Source organism: Xyrauchen texanus, chromosome 31 (assembly GCF_025860055.1).
Source record: "Xyrauchen texanus isolate HMW12.3.18 chromosome 31, RBS_HiC_50CHRs, whole genome shotgun sequence".
Lineage (NCBI taxonomy): Eukaryota > Metazoa > Chordata > Actinopteri > Cypriniformes > Catostomidae > Xyrauchen > Xyrauchen texanus.
In genome coordinates, this window is record NC_068306.1 from 33106275 (window position 1) to 33124058 (window position 17784).

Sequence of the window (17784 nt, forward strand, 5' to 3'; positions counted from 1 at the left end):
AGTCTTCTTGTTCCCCTGTCTATCGTCCTCTTAGTAGTCGTCTATTCTCCAGCTCTTGATCATACAGGAGAATGTGGCAATGTAACACTAGTGTAACTCTAGTGGTCTAAAACTATCAACTTCCTTGATGAAACGGTTGCAAAATGTTATAGAGGACGAAGTAGACAAAATTTGGTGTACGACCTCAAAATGTTTTTGTTTACCAAGTTTTGTTAAGTTTGGACTGTGTTTAGAAGATATTTGTTGTTAAGTGAAAGTCATATGGACTTCTTTTCTTTTGTCCTTTTTAGAGTTTGACAGACGTGAACTGTTGCTGTATAGATGAGCAAAAAGGGTGATTCTCAAAAAAACAGTCCCTAAGAAAATATCCCTATTATTCTCGTTCTCATTTTGTTCTAAAACATAAACATAATAAAAACAAAACAAAATAAAAAAAATAAACTAAATAATATTGTGCATAATGACAATCAAGCAAATTTCAGGGACATTACAATTTTTTTTTTTTTTCATTTTGACATTATTTTCATGACAGTTAAGCACATTTTACCCTTCACACTTCACAATGTATAAATGCTACCACCCACAAAATGTTTAAAAAATTACAAATAATTTTAATTTTACAGTATTTAGACATCAAATTAGTGCACCTTTAGTACTGCCTTTCATTCTTACTGGTTTTAATACAAATAAAATTTAAAAAGAATTGCAAAACAGTATCCTTTTTAATATAAAACAGTAAACAAAATGTTACGGTAATGACAATACTCATTAAACAGATTGGAATAGTGAAAGTAAATTGTTGTTAAATGTTACAGTAATGAAAATCATCATTGAAAATGTCTCGGGTTACATGTGTAACCCTTGTTCCCTGAAAAAAGCGGAACGAGATGTTGCGCTGCTAAGCGCTACGGGGAACAGCTTTAGCTGTGAGCCGAACTGAATAATGTGTGGAACACGTCAATGAACATTGACCGGAATTTATAGCCTCGGCTGATGTAATCATTAGATGCACCTGAGGCCAGGCTATAAATGGATACGTCACCAGGTGTCATCAGATACTTCTTTTTGAAGAGCAGTCCTGGGACGTCCCAGTGCGGTAAAGCAGTGCAAAATCTCGTTCCGCTTTTTTCAGGGAACAAGGGTTACACATGTAACCCGAGACGTTCCCTTTACAAAAAGCTTCACTACGATGTTGCGCTGCTAAGCGCTACGGGGAACGCAATACCCACGCCGCCGCACTTGGGGCTGTCCGGACCCCTACGGTTGTGCAGTGTACTCACAAAAACGCGAGAGGTCTCAGACATGAGCTTCAGATGTCGACTCAAGGGCATAAGAGCCCGGAGTAACATAAACATCTAAACCATTCAATTTTGATGAATGTGTGCGGAGAGGACCAGCCTGCCGCATCACAAACTTGTTCAGGCATGAGCTGAGATGTCGACTCAAGGGCATAAGAGCCCGGAGTAGCAAAGCATCTAACCCATAAAGCTCGATGAATGTGTGCGAAGAGAACCCTATCGCACCACAAACTTGTCATAAAAACTGATGAATGTGAGCGGAGAGGACCAGCCTGCCGCATCACAAACTTGTTCAGGTATGAGCTGAGATGTCGACTCAAGGGCATAAGAGCCCGGAGTAGCAAAGCATCTAACCCATAAAGCTCGATGAATGTGTGCGAAGAGAACCCTATCGCACCACAAACTTGTCATAAAAACTGATGAATGTGAGCGGAGAGGACCAGCCTGCCGCATCACAAACTTGTTCAGGTATGAGCTGAGATGTCGACTCAAGGGCATAAGAGCCCGGAGTGCAGAACATCCAAACTAAAAAAGTCCAATGAATGTGTGCGGAGAGGACAACCTGCCGCATCAAAAACTTGTTTAGGCCTGGGCTGAGATGTCGACTCAAGGACATAAGAGTCCGGAGCAGCAAAGCATCTAGCCCATAAAGTTCGATGAATGTGTGCGAAGAGAACCCTATCGCAACACAAACTTGTCATAAAAACTGATGAATGTGAGCGGAGAGGACCAGCCTGCCGCATCACAAACTTGTCCAGACATGAGCTTGAGATGTTGACTCAAGGGCATAAGAGCCCGGAGTGGCAAAACATCCAAACTATAAAAATCTAATGAATGTGTGCGGAGAGGACAACCTGCCGCATCACAAACTTGCTGCAGAGGGAGACCTCTAGCCAAGGTTTTAGAGGAGGAGAGCCCTCTGGTAGAGTGCGCCCTGAAACCTACTGGCGAAGCTTGACCGCGCGCCTCGTAGGCCCGGGCAATAATGAGGATGCCTCTTTGAGGGCACCCCGCCCACCAAGCCGTGGCAAACCGCAGTGGCCACAAAGAACCTGGCAGTGGCGAGGCAAGTGCCCGCTGACAGTTCTTTCTACAGAAAATCCAGAACTGAAGCAAACTGGCAGTTAGCTGGTTCTGTAATAAGAACTTTAGTAGGAGGAAACGCATGCAGTCGCATTTGTGTTACTACGTTCAGCCCCTCCCGAGGGGGAGGGGGGGGGACTGGACGACTCGGGGAGAAGTAGTGGAGACATTGCGCTATCAACAGAGGCGAAGAGGTCCTCTTCTGCCCTGTAAAATCTACCCAGATCAGTTCCAAGTTGAAGGCACCCTAGCACTAGAAATGGTCTCGATAACCTCAAGAGAAAACCCCGTGAACCCCATTTGGTACACTTAGGGGCCAGAATGAAAGGTTTCACAATTCGGGCCAAGGATGAGAAGGTCCTCCCTGTTCGGAATTGCCCAAGGCGAGCTGTCGAGGAGAGGAATTAGCTCCGAGAAACATATCCTGTTCGGCCAGCACAGCGGCATTAATACGAGGCAAGACCCTTGCTGGTGAACATCGCCAAGACTCTCGGGAGCAGAGAAACTGGGGAAAGAAATGCATACAGACGCATTCTGGGTCATGTATGTGTCTTAACGTCCAGACCCAAGGGGGCTGGTTGATTTCAGGGAAAAGTAGAGGAGACATTGCGCTATCCATAGAGGCGAAGAGGTCCTCTTCTGCCCTAAGATCTTACCCAAACTTGTTCCAAGTGGAAAAAGTCTGGCATTTAAAAAGGTCTCGATAACCACAGGAGAAAGCCCTGTGTCCCTCAGTTGGTACCCTTAGGGGCCAAACATGAAAGATTCCACAATTCGGGGCAGGGATGAAATATTGCCCTGTGCCTGAGATAGAAGATCCTTCCTGTTCGGAATCGCCCAAGGCGAGTTGTCGAGGGAAGAGATTAGCTCAGAGAACCAAGCCCTGTTCGGCCAGCGCGGTGCTATCAGTAAGAGGCAAAAACCCTTGCTGGCGAACTCTGGGCAACTACTACCTTAGGGTGGAGTTCTTAACTCCCCCGTTGGTATTTCGTGTCTGGACCGTAAATCTGCTCCCGTATACGGGCATCCAGGGATATAACTGACCTGAGTGACAGGAGCTTACCCTGGGCCTTAAGGAGAATCCGACGTGTCAGAAATACAGCTGATAAGAACGTGGGTCTCCTTGAAGATTTATGTAAGAGGCTACCGCTGTATTGTCCACCCGCACCAAGACATGGCAGCCTCAGGAGGAGGTATTTCAGGGCCAGAAATACAGCCATCAACCCGAGACAGTGACTGTGACAACCGAGCTGACGACCCTCCTATCGCCTTAAGCTGGACGACCACTTAAGGCCGCTAACCCGCCCGTCAGGGAGGCGTCTGTCGTTAGCAGTCTGCGACAACAAGACGCACCTAGAGTGGGACCCAAGGCAGAAAACCGGGGTCTGAACCACATAGAAAGGGAACGAAGCCTGAGGCGCATAACCCTATTTAGCCCAGGGGTTTTGGCCCTTGGAAGAAATCCCCTGGCTTTTGGCCACAACAAAAACGGTCTCATGAGCAGAAGGTCCAGAGGGATCACCGTGGACGCATTCGCCCTGAGACCTGGAAATCGTTGATACTGATAACAGTGCAACCTTGACCTAGCCTGACTTTGCTCAGGGTGATCTGAATGGACTCAATCCTAGCGGGAGACAGTTGTGCCCGCATTGTGATTGAACTCCATACGATGCCCCGATAAACAGTGTTCTGAGTGGGAGAGAGGACGCTTTTCTTGGCGTTGAGCCTCAACCCCAGAGAAACAGATGAGCTAAGACGATGTCCCTGTGCTGAACTGCCAGTTCCTGGAACTGTGCTAGGATCAGCCAGTAGTCTATGTAATTCAGAATGCAGATGCTCCACGCTGCCAGGATCTCTGAGATGGGTATTATATTTTAACACTTCCTGTTGAGGGGTTGTCGGGTGTTTCGCGTCCTGAATAAAATGCAGGAACAGCGAAAACACCCAATTTTGACGGAAACACCAAGAGGTGGTGGGAATGGAGGGGCTTCGAGGGGGTACCGGGAGGGGTGAAGTGAAGCCCGCGCCCCGTCCCGAGGGGAGCTACCCCCTAATCTAGGTGCAAGACCGTCAGGGTTTTCTCTTACTAGAAATTATAGTCCTGAGGTCTTGCTTCGGGGGCTGGCGAGGGCGGCGAGACTGTCCCCAATCCCTGGGAGGAGGAGCACGACTCGCCACGCTTTGCTTTTGAGCCTCCCTTCAGTCAGGACCGAGGTGGGTCTGAGGCTTGCTCGTCAAGCGCAGAACCCACACTCAGGTCGCCCAGGATGTCAGCCTGGTACGCCTGAAAAACAGCATAGTGTGCAGAGCAGCACCAGCCTGACCTGCTGCTTGATAAGCCCTTCCCACTAAAGTGGAGGTTGTCCTACAAGGCTTTGAGGGGAGAGAGGGCTCCTTAAGTGACGATGCCGAGCCCGGCGAGAGATAGCCCGCAAGCGTCTCTTCGACCGGCGGCATCACTGAATACCCCCGTGCCTCAGCACCCACGATAGTCGAATATAATGACGTCGAGGGTATGTGAACACGGGAAGAAAATATATATATCTTTTTAAAATATATATCTTCTTTTTTTTTTTTTTTTTTTTTTTAGGTGTTCTCCATGAGCGAAAAAGCTCTTCATGGATGTTATCAAAGAAAGGGAAGGGACCCATGAGGCATTCCCTTTCTTAGACTGGAAGATAAAATGTATCCCCTAATTTGGAGCTTTTGGGGGTCTCTTTTTCGCGTGGCCAGTCCAATCTGGCAACTGCACGAGTAACAACATTGAGCAATTCCTCCGTAGATTTTTTATCGTGGACGGAAAGCTCGGAGGCGGGAAGAGAATCGCGATCCACCTCATGATCCGAAGAAGTGTCGGAACGCGCTTCGAGATCATGTGAAGGACCAGCTGGGTTTGGGGAGAGAGTGAGAGAAAGGGGTCAACCTGTCTCTTGCTCCTCAGCCAAATCCATGCACGAACCCCACGAACGATCTTTTCGTGAGTGCTGACTCCCGGAAGCAAGCGAGGCGAGCACGACGCACTCTGCCTGTTAAAGCAAATCGCAGTGCTCGCACCCACCCTGCTGCAACGCGAGAGCAGCGTGCTCTTACCCCCAAACAAACAGCAAAAACTGATGTGTGCCGTCTTCAGCTATAGAGCGAGAAGAGGGGAACACGCACCGTTTGCGGCTTTCAGTCATTCTCTCTTTTTTTTCTTTTTTTTATATATATATATATATATATATATATATATATATATATATATATATATATATATATATATATATAATATTTTCTAAACAGAAGAGAAAAATAGAACAACGTTCACTGCACACTGCCTAACTGATTCTATCTCCTAACAGAGGAAAGGAAGTTTTGACAGGGTGTGTGAAACACACAGAAACAGAATCGCTCTGAAAAAAGAGTTTCTCCAGTTTCACCTGGTGACGTATCCATTTATAGCCTGGCCTCAGGTGCATCTAATGATTACATCAGCCGAGGCTATAAATTCCGGTCAGTGTTCATTGACGTGTTCCACACATTATTCAGCTCGGCTCACAGCTAAAGCTGTTCCCCATAGCGCTTAGCAGCGCAACATCGTAGTGAAGCTTTTTGTAAAGGGAACAATGGGAACAGTAAAAGGAAAACATCAGGATGCCTTATGGTAATGAGATTCATCACCGAAAACAATGGGAATAGTAAAAGGAAAATGTCAGGACACATCACTGTAATGAGAATCATCACTGAAAACAATGGGAACAGTAAAAATCAAATGTTCGGACGTGCTATTGTAGTGAGAATCACCACTGAAAACAATGGGAAAAGTAAAAGTAAAACATCAGGATGCCTTACGGTAATGTAAATCATCACTGAAAATAAAAGGAATAGTAAACGTCAAACATCCGGAGTTGTAACTATACAGTGCATCCGGAAAGTATTCACAGCGCTTCACTTTTTCCACATTTTGTTATGTTATAGCCTTCTTCCAAAATTAATTATTTTCCTCAAAATTCTACAAACAAACATAATGACATCGTGAAAGAAGTTTGTTTGAAATCTTTGTAAATGTATTAAAAATAAAAAACGAAAAATCACATGTACATAAGTATTCACAGCCTTTGCCATGACACTCAAAATTAAGCTCAGGTGCATCCTGTTTCCACTGATCATCCTTGAGATGTTTCTACAACTTGATTGGAGTCCACCTGTGGTAAATTCAGTTGATTGGACATGATTTGGAAAGGCACACACCTGTCTATATAAGGTCCCACAGTTAACAGTGCATGTCTGAGCACAAACCAAGCCATGACATCCAAGGAATAGACTGTAGACCTCCAAGACAGGATTGTATCAAGGCACAGATCTGGGGAAGGGTACAGAGAAAAATCTGCTGCATTGAAGGTCCCAATGAGCACAATGGCCTCCATCATCCGTAGATGAAAGAAGATTGGAACCACCAGGACTCTTCCTAGAGTAGCCACCTGGCCAAACTGAGCAATTGGGGGAGAAGGGCCTTAGTCAGGGAGGTGACCAAGAACCCGATTTTCACTCTGACATAGCTCCAGTGTTTCTCTGTGGAGAGAGGATAAACTTCCAGAAGAACAACCATCTCTGCAGCACTCCACCAATCAGGCCTGTATGGTAGAGTGGCCAGGCGGAAGCCAATCATCAGTAAAAGGCACATGACAGCCCACCTGGTGTTTGCCAAAAGACACCTGAAGTACTCTCAGACCATGAGAAACAAAATCATCTGGTCTGACAAAACAAAGATGGATCTCTTTGGCCTGAATGGCAAGCGTCATATCTGGAGGAAATCAGGCACCGTTCATCACCTGGCCAATACCATGGTGGCAGCATCGTGCTGTGGGGATGTTTTTCAGCAGCAGGAACTGGGAGACTAGTCAGGATCGAGGGAAAAATAAATGCAGCAATGTACAGAGACATTTACATTTACATTTATGCATTTGGCAGACGCTTTTATCCAAAGCGACTTACAGCACTTATTACAGGGACAATCTCCCTGGAGCAACCTGGAGTTAAGTACCTTGCTCAAGGACACAATGGTGGTCGCTGTGGGGATCGAACCACCGACCTTCTGATTAACAGATGTGCGCTTTAGCCCACAACGCCACCACCACTCCTTCTCTAGGAATAGTAAAAGTAAGACATCCGGTTGTGTTCCTGTAATGAGAATCGTCACTGAAAACAATGGGAATAGTTAAAGTAAAATGTAAGGAAGCATTCCCATAATGAGAATTGGGGGATAAAAAGTGCTTAAGTGTCCCAAAAAATTCAAAATGGAAAAAAATCTTAATGGTTGTAAATATAGGCTACATTTTTTTATGCAAAATATATGAATGTATTTATTTTTAAGGTTTAATTTGAGGTTAAATATAACCAGGATATTTTCTTAAAAGGTTTTGTGAGATTCACCCTAATACAGATTCAATAATCAAGCTTCAATATTCCTGAAACATTTGATCTGTTTGTCAGTCGCTCATTGTCATACACTAAACTAGCTTCGTGTTTACATGAAATTGACATTTTTAGTAGAAATGAAGTTGTAATAGTTTGTTTAGTTCTATGTTAATATTTTGGTGATAAGACTAACATTTCAAATGGAGACACAATATGACTCCATATACAAATTATAACCAAAATAAAACACATTTTCTGTTTGCTTTTTTCCTGTGGTTGGCAGATCTGTGTGATCAGTGGCGTGTGGTGGGGTGGGACTGTAATCAGTCCGCATGCAGTCCCTGTTGTGAGAGTTGCACTATTGACCCTGCATGTGTGCTGTGGAGAGGGGAGTGGGCACAGTGCCAGGTACTGACACCAGTGCCAGTTCAATGGTGTAGCATGCAGCTCCTCATGCCAAGATAAGAGGCTTTTCACTGGCAGCATAGGAACAAGAACCAAAACCAGTGCCAGCATCCACTCTCCAATCCAAAGGTCACACATGCTTTTAAAAAAGAGCTGAGTGATTGTATCATAGGAGTTTTCTCTGAGGAGGCATCTTACATGATAAGCATCCCTCTGCAATAAATCACTTTTTGAAATTATTTAGAATTTCTGTTTGCAGAGAAATCTAACAAAAATTTGAGAGATTTATGCTTAAGAAAGAAAAAAATATGTCAATGGGTTGACATCTTCATCGACAACAAAGTTTATTTTTCTTTCTGTGATACTTTTTTTTTCATAAGCATAAAGCTTGAGGCATCAAGCATAAACCTCAAAAACAAATTGTGAAAATAAGATTTGTTATCTAATGTAATCTTTCTTCTTAATTAAATTCTGTGTATATGTATAATAAAATGTGTTTGTAGTTTATTTTTTTTATTTTCAGAAAATATATCTTAAAGAGTAGGTTTATTTTACTTATCAAATTGTAAAATAATAAAATAATATTATTTTTAAGAAAAATAAGAAAAATAAAATGTTACTCATAATATATTCATTAAAAACAAGTCTTATTATCTTGTACAATTTGCATCTCAAGTTAATGTATGTATCTTGTTTTAAGGACGTTTGGATATTTTTACTGGAAAACAAATAAAAAAAATACTGATTAAGAATATGACCTTTTGTAGTATAAAAAAAAAACATATATTTGTTAAATTTTAGCTTAAAACAATTTTCCATGCATGGGGTAAGAAAAATAAACTTAATTCAAGATATATTCCCTAAAATAAAGTTTTAATATAATATGGAATTAAGATTAAGATATACTTTATTGTCCCCGAAGGAAATTTGTTTTGGACACTGTCCATTCCGTAGCTTTACAGAGACAGCACAAAGACAGTTCACAACATTTCCTCAACACATACTTCTCCCGAACGTTCTCCCATATACATTTAGTAGGTACGTATGTATAGTAGTAAACACATTAACCCTTCCATTGGCATAAGGCCCATAAAATGCGCAATTGGCATACTGCACACTATTAGCACCCCTAAAATACACAACTTATGTGTTGCACACTCTATCTAGCCTACAAAATACACAATTTACATATTACTCACACTATATATTAGCGTTAATAAGCTTAATGGACAAAGGTACGAAAGAATTTTTATAACGGTTTAACCTACATTTAGGAACTCTAAATCTTCTGCCAGAGTGTAAAAGCTGAAATTCTAGATGGAGGATATGAGTCGAGTCAGAAACTATTTTTTGTGCCTGTCTGATAACCGACTGCTCATAGATTTTCTGGGGGGGCAGATAGTTTTTAACCCCCATAATCTCCATAGCTGTCTTTACTTGACGAGCGATCTGTGATTTTGATTGTACTGTCAGGTTACCATACCAGCTTATAATACCGTACTTTAAAATAGTCTCTAATATTGCGTGATAGAATAACAACATACATTTTTGTTCTACTCCATACAATCTGAGTCTTCGTAAAAAATGCATCCTCTGCTGGAGTCTGGAGCAGACAGTATTTACATGGTCCTTCCAGGTCAGCGCATTATCAATATGTACACCCAGGTACTTATAAGAGCTAACCTGAGTAATGGGTACACTATTAATTACTACAGGCCTGGTGTCACCTATAGTTTTTGGGTCAAACACCATCTCCTCAGTCTTAGTTACGTTTAGCATAAGATAATTATCATCGCACCACAGAACAAATTCCTCAATTTCTGTATGATACGCAGCTGGACTTTTATCTTTATGCATGAGGCCAAGGATTGCTGTATCATCGGAAAATTTTATAATCTAATTATCAATATGGTGTCTGAGGCAATCGTTAGTACATAATGTAAAAAGGGCTGGTGAACTGACACAGCCCTGCGGGACACCAGTGCTGATTGGCCTGGGTTCCGCAAGAGCATCATTCACTTTAACCTGTTGAGTACGGTTTGTTAAAAATGAAAAATACCAGTTAAGAATAAAATGGTTAACATTCATATGTTTCAGTTTCTGAATAAGCATGTGAGGCTGTATAGTGTTAAAAGCCGAACTAAAATCAACAAATAAAATACGTGCATAGGCTTTGGGGTCTTCAAGATGTTTACTGACCAGATGTGAAATGCTACTAATAGCATCATCTGTGGCACGCCCCTGCCTGTAAGCAAACTGAAACGGATCTAAAAACGCACCAACATCTTTTTTAAGAAATGACACCATTATCTTCTCAAAACATTTCATAAAAATAGAAGTTAGCGCCACAGGCCTAAAATCATTATTCACCTTTGGGCATGGTTTTTTAGCTACCGGTGTAATTACTGATTTCTTCCACAGAGTGGGTATGACATGCGAGTCTACTGATTTTTGGAAGATTGGAAACCATGCAGGTGTCAGCTCATCTGCACATGTCTTTAACAAAAATGTTGATATTCCATCAGGTCCCATTGCCTTCTTAGTACATACATTTTTAAAATGCAATCTTATCACCTTGGGTTCTACCACCAACCTTACATCCTGCTCTGTGACTAAAATTGTCTCTAAAATATTCTTCCCTTCAAAAGAGAAGTCCCGAGTTTCAAATCTCAGATAAAAGTCATTCAGTTCTTTAGCTCTTTGCAGGTCATTTGAAGTGCTGATACGTTTTTGAGCCGGTGTCATATTCGTGATTGCCATCATCGTGTCCCATAGGTTTTTTGATTTCTTTTCTCTAAAATTTTGTTTGATTAGTTCTTTATGTCTCTTCCTGGCTTCCCTGAGCAATTGATTAAGCTCGGCTTGCACTATTTTCAGTTGTGCTCTATCGTGGTTCTTAAATGCCAATTTCTTGCGGTTGATACAGTCTTTAACCTCCTTAGTTATATATGGTTTGTTGTTAGGATACATAATTATTTCTTTTTGAGGTATAACATTGTCCACACAAAATTTTATGTAATCCGTAACCGTCTCTGCTGCTTTATCCACATCCAGTTCATGAAAAATACTCCACTCTGTCGAGAGAAAACAGCCTTTAAGGGACTCTATGCTGTCACTCGTCCATATCTTCACAGTCTTGGTGTATGGTTTACTGCTTTTAAGGACAGTTTTGTAAGTAGGAATGAGATGTACTACATTGTGGTCCGAATTTGCTAACGGGGGTTTAACCCTGCTCATATAAGCATTCTTCACATTACAATAACACTTATCAAGGATTCTATTCTCTCTTGTACCACATTTAACGTACTGTGAGAATCCCGGGAGTGACAATTCCAATTTGCAGTGATTTAATCCCCTAAAATCACAACCGCAGCCTCCGGAGTGCGCAGTAACTGTTGATGTACGCAGTCAGTAATGTGTGCTGCAGCTTTTGCAGCGTTCCCACTTGGAGGGACATACACACTGCAGAGGATGATATTGCCAAACTCTCTGGGCAGATACAGAGGTCTTAGGCTCAAGCACATTAATTCGACGTCGGGATTGCAAATACTTTTCCGCAATGTATGTTGCCTGCACCATTTATCATTAATAAAGACACAAATACCTCCGCCTCTGTCTTTACCTGACGTCTCACTCCTATCGGAGCGAATGAAAGAGAAACCCTCCACCTCACACAGTGAGTCAGGAACATCAGGACGCAGCCATGTCTCCGTGAACACCATTATAGATGACTTGCAGTATTCATAACAGGCTGAAGCGTTAATCCGTAACTCATCCATTTTCCTTTTCAAAGATCTCACATTACTGAGGATCATGGAGGGTAACGGTGGCCTGTTACCTCTCCTTCGGAGACGCTGTCGGATACCTCCTCTCTTCCCTCTTCTCCGGGTTCGTCTCCTCGGGTCCGAGGACCGTATATCCTCAATGAGGTCGGGCGGTAGATGGTCTCCCACAGCGCGAAGGGTCAGCAGCTCAACTCTGGTGTATGACAGCGCCAGACTGTTTCCTTTGGTTTGGCATGGCCGGAGGAGTTCCGCAATAAGAAGTACCAGTAAAAGTTTTTCCAAGGTCGTCATTGTGTCGACTATACATACACTACATATACACACTTCCACGGAGATTTTTTAAACGTACAGCCTTACACAAAATAAAAACAAAACAACCAAGCTACAGCGTGAAACAAGAGTCCGTGTCGCAGCAGTACCGCGCCACCGGAAGTTTAATTGCTTCTCAATTAAATGCATCTTGTTTAAAGGATCTATTTTGGCAGAATTTAGCATTTTCATTAACATCCTAAAGGTGAAAGAGATGGGGGGAACCGCAAAATACAGCCAAAAAATCACATAGCTGTGAATGGCTGATTACCTGGTCGATGCAATAAAAGCCCGCCAATCATGATCACAATTGGTTCAGAAAGATGACTATTCATAATCATAGCCAAAAAAACAGTTAGTGGTAACAAATAAAAGATGCACAAAATATGTTTTTGCTACATTATTGTGGCAAATATTTTTAAGGAATGCAAACATTTTTACAAATGCTTGAAGAAATCTTAATGTGAGTTGGTTTTAATAAACAGAATGTTAATATAAGCATATAAATTATTATACTATTGATTGCTTGCTGATAATGTAAGGTGAGCAATCTTTCAAATGCCTTTGACCCAGAAACGTCTAGGTTACTGTCGCTACCCCCGTTCCCTGATGGAGGGAACAAGACGTTGTGTCGATGCAGTCTCTCGAGAGCCTTGGTTTCCTCTGAACTTTGAGAAAAGGCCAATGAGAAATTGCCAAACAGAATTTGCATGTCCCTCTCCCGGACACACAGGTATAAAAGGAGGGAATCGTGCATCTGTTTAGTCAGGTTTTGTACTGAGGGGCCAAGAATAAGGTTCGGCCGGTACAGTGGTTGGTACGGTGTTGTGGCAAGAGGGACACAATGTCTTGTTCCCTCCATCAGGGAACAGGGGTTACGATAGTAACCTAGATGTGCCGTGGTCCTGTCCAGAAGCCAGTGGCTGCGTACCCATTGCACACTGCACCCCAACCCAGTTTAGAGGCGTCTGTGGTGACCACGACGCATCTGGACACCTGCTGTAGGGGGACTCCTGTCCGCAGAAAACAGAGGTCTGTCCAGGGGTTGAATAGTAGACGACAGGAAGGGGTGAAGATCACACAGTATGTGCCGTGGCACCATGCCCATCTCTTGGTCCGCGTCCATGGTGCCATGACTGTAAGTGTTTGGTGCCATGTATGCACTGGCTAGGTGACCAGAAGGAATGAGGAAATCGCTCTTTTATTGACAATGTGGGTACTGCAGCCAGAATGGGGTGCAGCAAAGGAAAAAAGGAAACCAAGGATTGGAGGATGGTCTGTCTACCAGCTCCATGGTGAGCATCTCGTTCCTTGGGTCGTCCATCTCAAGAATGCTTGGGAGCCTTCCGGTTCCTCGAAGAGGTTCGAGAGACGAGGGGCGTCCGCTTCCTGCGGGGCTCGTCTTGAGTTGGAATGGCGCCGAGGTATTATGTGCTGAATTGCCTCCGTCTGCTTATTCACCGCCATAAACTGCTGGGCAAAGTCCTCGACGGTGTCACCGAATAGGCAGAACTGGGAGATGGAGATGCGTTGAGAAAGCAAACTTAGTCTGTGTCCCCCATCTCGACCAGGTTCAGCCACAGATGTTGTTCCTGGACCACAAGGGTGGCCATCGCCTGTGATTTGTGTGATCGCGGCCCAGACACACGAGGCAACGTCTATGACCGTCAGAAGCGGAGAGCTATCTACCGCATCCAGGAACTACACAAAGGCGGAAGGGCATCTTCAAAAAGCTGTGTCTTTAAAAAGACGTTCAACGCCAATGTGTTACTCTTTTAGAGGTTGTTTGCTCTTGTAGAAGCGCTGTCGAAGCGCCCAGTGGCTTAGACTGCACTGCGTGCAGAGAAGAGAAAAGCCGCTGGAAACGTGCAGTAAGATCCAACAGCAAAAGTTCTGTAGAGGTGAGTAGAACAGTAGTGGAAACGGCAGCTTGCTGAACACACCACTCGGCTCCGAAGAAAAATGTGACTAAAAAGATGCACGATTCCCTCCTTTTATACCCGTATGTCCGGGACATGAAAGGGACATGCAAATTCTGTTCGCCAAATTCTCATTGGCCTTTTCTCAAAGTTCAGAGGCAACCGAGGCTCTCAAGAGAGACCCCTAGTGTCACTACATTGACACAATGTTGAGTGAGTGACAGAAGGTGAACTGTGTAAACATCAGTTGAACGTTAGTTTGCATTGGTCTAATATATCCAAACAGAGAGGGCACATTGCATCCTCATTTCAGAAGTCACTGGATTAAACAAGTGAGAGAAAGGAAAAAAAACACTTACATTTTTGCCCCCAGACTTCTGATCAAAGAGCAGCATAGTCATACGCTTGGGCTCTCGGTGGTAGATGCAGTAGTACTTCACCCATGTGGAAACGAAAGAACCTGAAAGTAATGGACAGTAATAACTTGGGGTGTGAAATGCATCAATCAATGAATCTGACTTTAAATTTAAAACATTTGAGTCAAAATTTAATACATCGGTTACATAACGTAAAACTAGATTATAACTGCTAAATTAATATCTGATGTGTTGCGTGTCTTAATCCTGCAGTTTTATGGGTTCCCACAGTGCTGGACAAACTGTAAATATCAGGCAATTTAACATATATATTTTTATTATTATTATTTCCATTTCCAATGTATAAAATCTTAAAAGCAATAGAAATTTCTATATATTTTATTTTTATATATATATATATATATATATATATATATATATATATATATATATATATATATATATATATATAATTATAATTTTTTGATTTTAGTGAATATATATTTTTCTAGTCTAGTAGATATTACTCTTTGAACAACTCAGATCAGCCGCATTCAAATCTCAGTATATTTTGCTCACATTGGAGACATTTGTAAACTAATTTGTAATTTAAATATTGATTCTAAGGATTAGTACCTGACATAACAATGGAAATCTTCTCTAGCAAAACATCTAAAATCTTTTTTTAAAGGGGTCATGACATGGTTTTTTTTATTGTATTATTATGTTCCCTTAGGTGCAATTATAGTATTAATATATTTTTTTTTAAGAAAAACTTTTAAAATCTAGTGATTTATGACCTTTTCCCACCCTGTTTCTCATCCTCTGATTCAAACAGTCTGTTTTGGGGGCGTTTTCCATTTAAGACCTCAGTGTTAACGCCCACTGTTATGATTGGCTAACGTCAGTGCCTATGTATCAATTATTGACGCTCCCAGCCAGAACAATATGCAAGTAAACTAAGTAAAAACACTGTGATTATTCATAATGAATGAAATTGCGCTTTAAAAAGTAGTTTAAAGTTTAAAATAGATTACTTACAGTTTGCGTCGTCGTTGTTCCCAGAATAGTCGGCACGGACTTATCTTTGAGCAACAGTTTTCTGGCAAAGCCAGCATCATATTGAGATTTGTTCTCAAAACAGTCATCCTTAAAATGTACAGAACAAACGCTTAAGTTAACACTGCCGTGACTGGGACGTCCTCAAAAAATAAACTGCATCCATTTTACCCTGACGTCTGGATCTTTCGGCAGCTTATTCAGAGGTTTTGTTTGACCACAGCCAGGAACAGCACATCTGTGTGGCATCGCAATTTTCCTGTGCACAAGTAGTCTCTGTCAGAGCTCGCTGTCCATCGACTGAACACTTGTGAGGCGCACGGCGATACGAAATCAGCGTAGTTGTCTTGCGCTTAAAGCGTAGTTATCTTGTGCTGGAGGCGGTCATATGCAAACGCTGTTACGTCACTTCTAACCGACACGTCACTTCTAACCATGAATCCAGAACGAGCTGTATTTTGAGCTTGATTAAATAAATGATTCGTTTAGAATGGGGAGGACGTCTTAAAATATTAAACTTGCAGGACGTTTTAATGATACAAAGACCTCTTATATACCAAAAGATCAAGGCAAATTTGGTTTCTCATGTCATGACCCCTTTAAAGTTCTTATCCAGCAATCACAAATGACTGGAAACGTCATGGAATTTCATTGGTCAAAAGGAACTGTGTATTAATTTTTGTAAATTTTCCACAAAGGTATACTACTGTATATTGTCCCTCGAATTGTCCATAACAATGAAAAAATCAGCTCAAATCACATCATTTGAAGAATGCATCACATAATTTATTAAAGAATCATTATTGATTTGCATCATTGCCACAAGTAATCCATATTTACACCCTAGAAACAATGCTTCTAATAACCCCAATGCTGTAAATCAGTGGTATCTTGCAGAGATAAACTCCAAACTTCTCAACGTACGTTTCTCCTGCACAAACAGATATCCTTCCATGGTGTGTGGGCTGATGCTCTTGTGCTCGTGCGGGTTTTCCTTCATCTTCTTCATCAAACATTCCACCTCTGATCGCGTGCTCTCGAAACGGTTCCGCGTCTGAAAGACCACACACAACGTTCTACTACTTTCCCATGATTGACTGAATGTAAATGAGACGTCAATGTTCCAAACTGATATAAAGATAAATAAGATAAGATAAATAAGAAGTTTTCTTTACAAAACTAGTTTACTAGATAATTATGGCATACAAAGCAAAGCATTACTGATTGGTTTATATTTTTTTCCCATTCTGACAAACACATCTAAAACTATTACATATCAATCTCACAATTTTGACCAAACTCATATGTGTTTAGCCAACAAGGCAGCATCACCTTGAAAAGTTTAAAAAGTGCTAAGTTTATATCAAACAAATTTCAATGATAGAAACATAGAAATCAATAAGTTTGCAAGGTATGAAAAACACACATTTCCAAACATTGACAAAACGGCACTGGCCCAATAGAGAATTATCCTAACATCGACAGGACTGATACACACAGATAATATATATATATATATATATATATATATATATATATATATATATATATATATATTATTATTATTTTTTTATGTTCTCACATTTTGAATGCTGATTGTGAGATCTGTCTTGAAATGGTTGAAGTCTTTGGCCAGTTCGTACCCATGATGATAATAAGTAAATAGACCCTGTAGAAACGCCAACAACTGCACACAAAAACAACGAGCAAAACAGAAGTCAGTGATCAGGGAATTTTATATTACTGTTCTTATAATGTAATATAATCCAATATAATGTAATATAATATAATTAGGGCTGTCAATCGCTTAAAAAATGTAAACAAATTAATTGCATGAAATGCTAAATAAACAAATTAATAGCAATTAATATTCATTTCAATATTAGCAGAGAAAGGATAAATAAGAATAATTAAATATATAATGATCATTAAATAACTATAATTATTTTTCAGTAATTTTACATATGTATATATATATATATATATATATATATATATATATATATATATATATATATATATATATATATATATATGCATACTGTATTTATTATATACACTCACCTAAAGGATTATTAGGAACACCATACTAATACTGTGTTTGACCCCTTTCGCCTTCAGAACTGCCTTAATTCTACGTGGCATTGATTCAACAAGGTGCTGAAAGCATTCT

General features: G+C 41.3%; 1 protein-coding gene across 3 annotated transcripts in view; it reads right to left on the reverse strand.

Moving 5' to 3' along the window:
* The window catches only part of LOC127624565 (rho GTPase-activating protein 26-like), a 171359-nt gene that overhangs the window by 66760 nt on the left and 86815 nt on the right, over window positions 1-17784 (reverse strand). For all 3 annotated transcript variants that reach the window (XM_052099346.1, XM_052099347.1, XM_052099345.1), the window contains exons 7-9: window positions 17194-17298; window positions 16536-16665; window positions 14556-14656 (exon numbers count right to left, since the gene is read on the reverse strand). In XM_052099346.1, the coding sequence (XP_051955306.1) occupies window positions 14556-14656; window positions 16536-16665; window positions 17194-17298 (336 nt within the window). The remainder of the gene's footprint in view (window positions 1-14555; window positions 14657-16535; window positions 16666-17193; window positions 17299-17784) is intronic.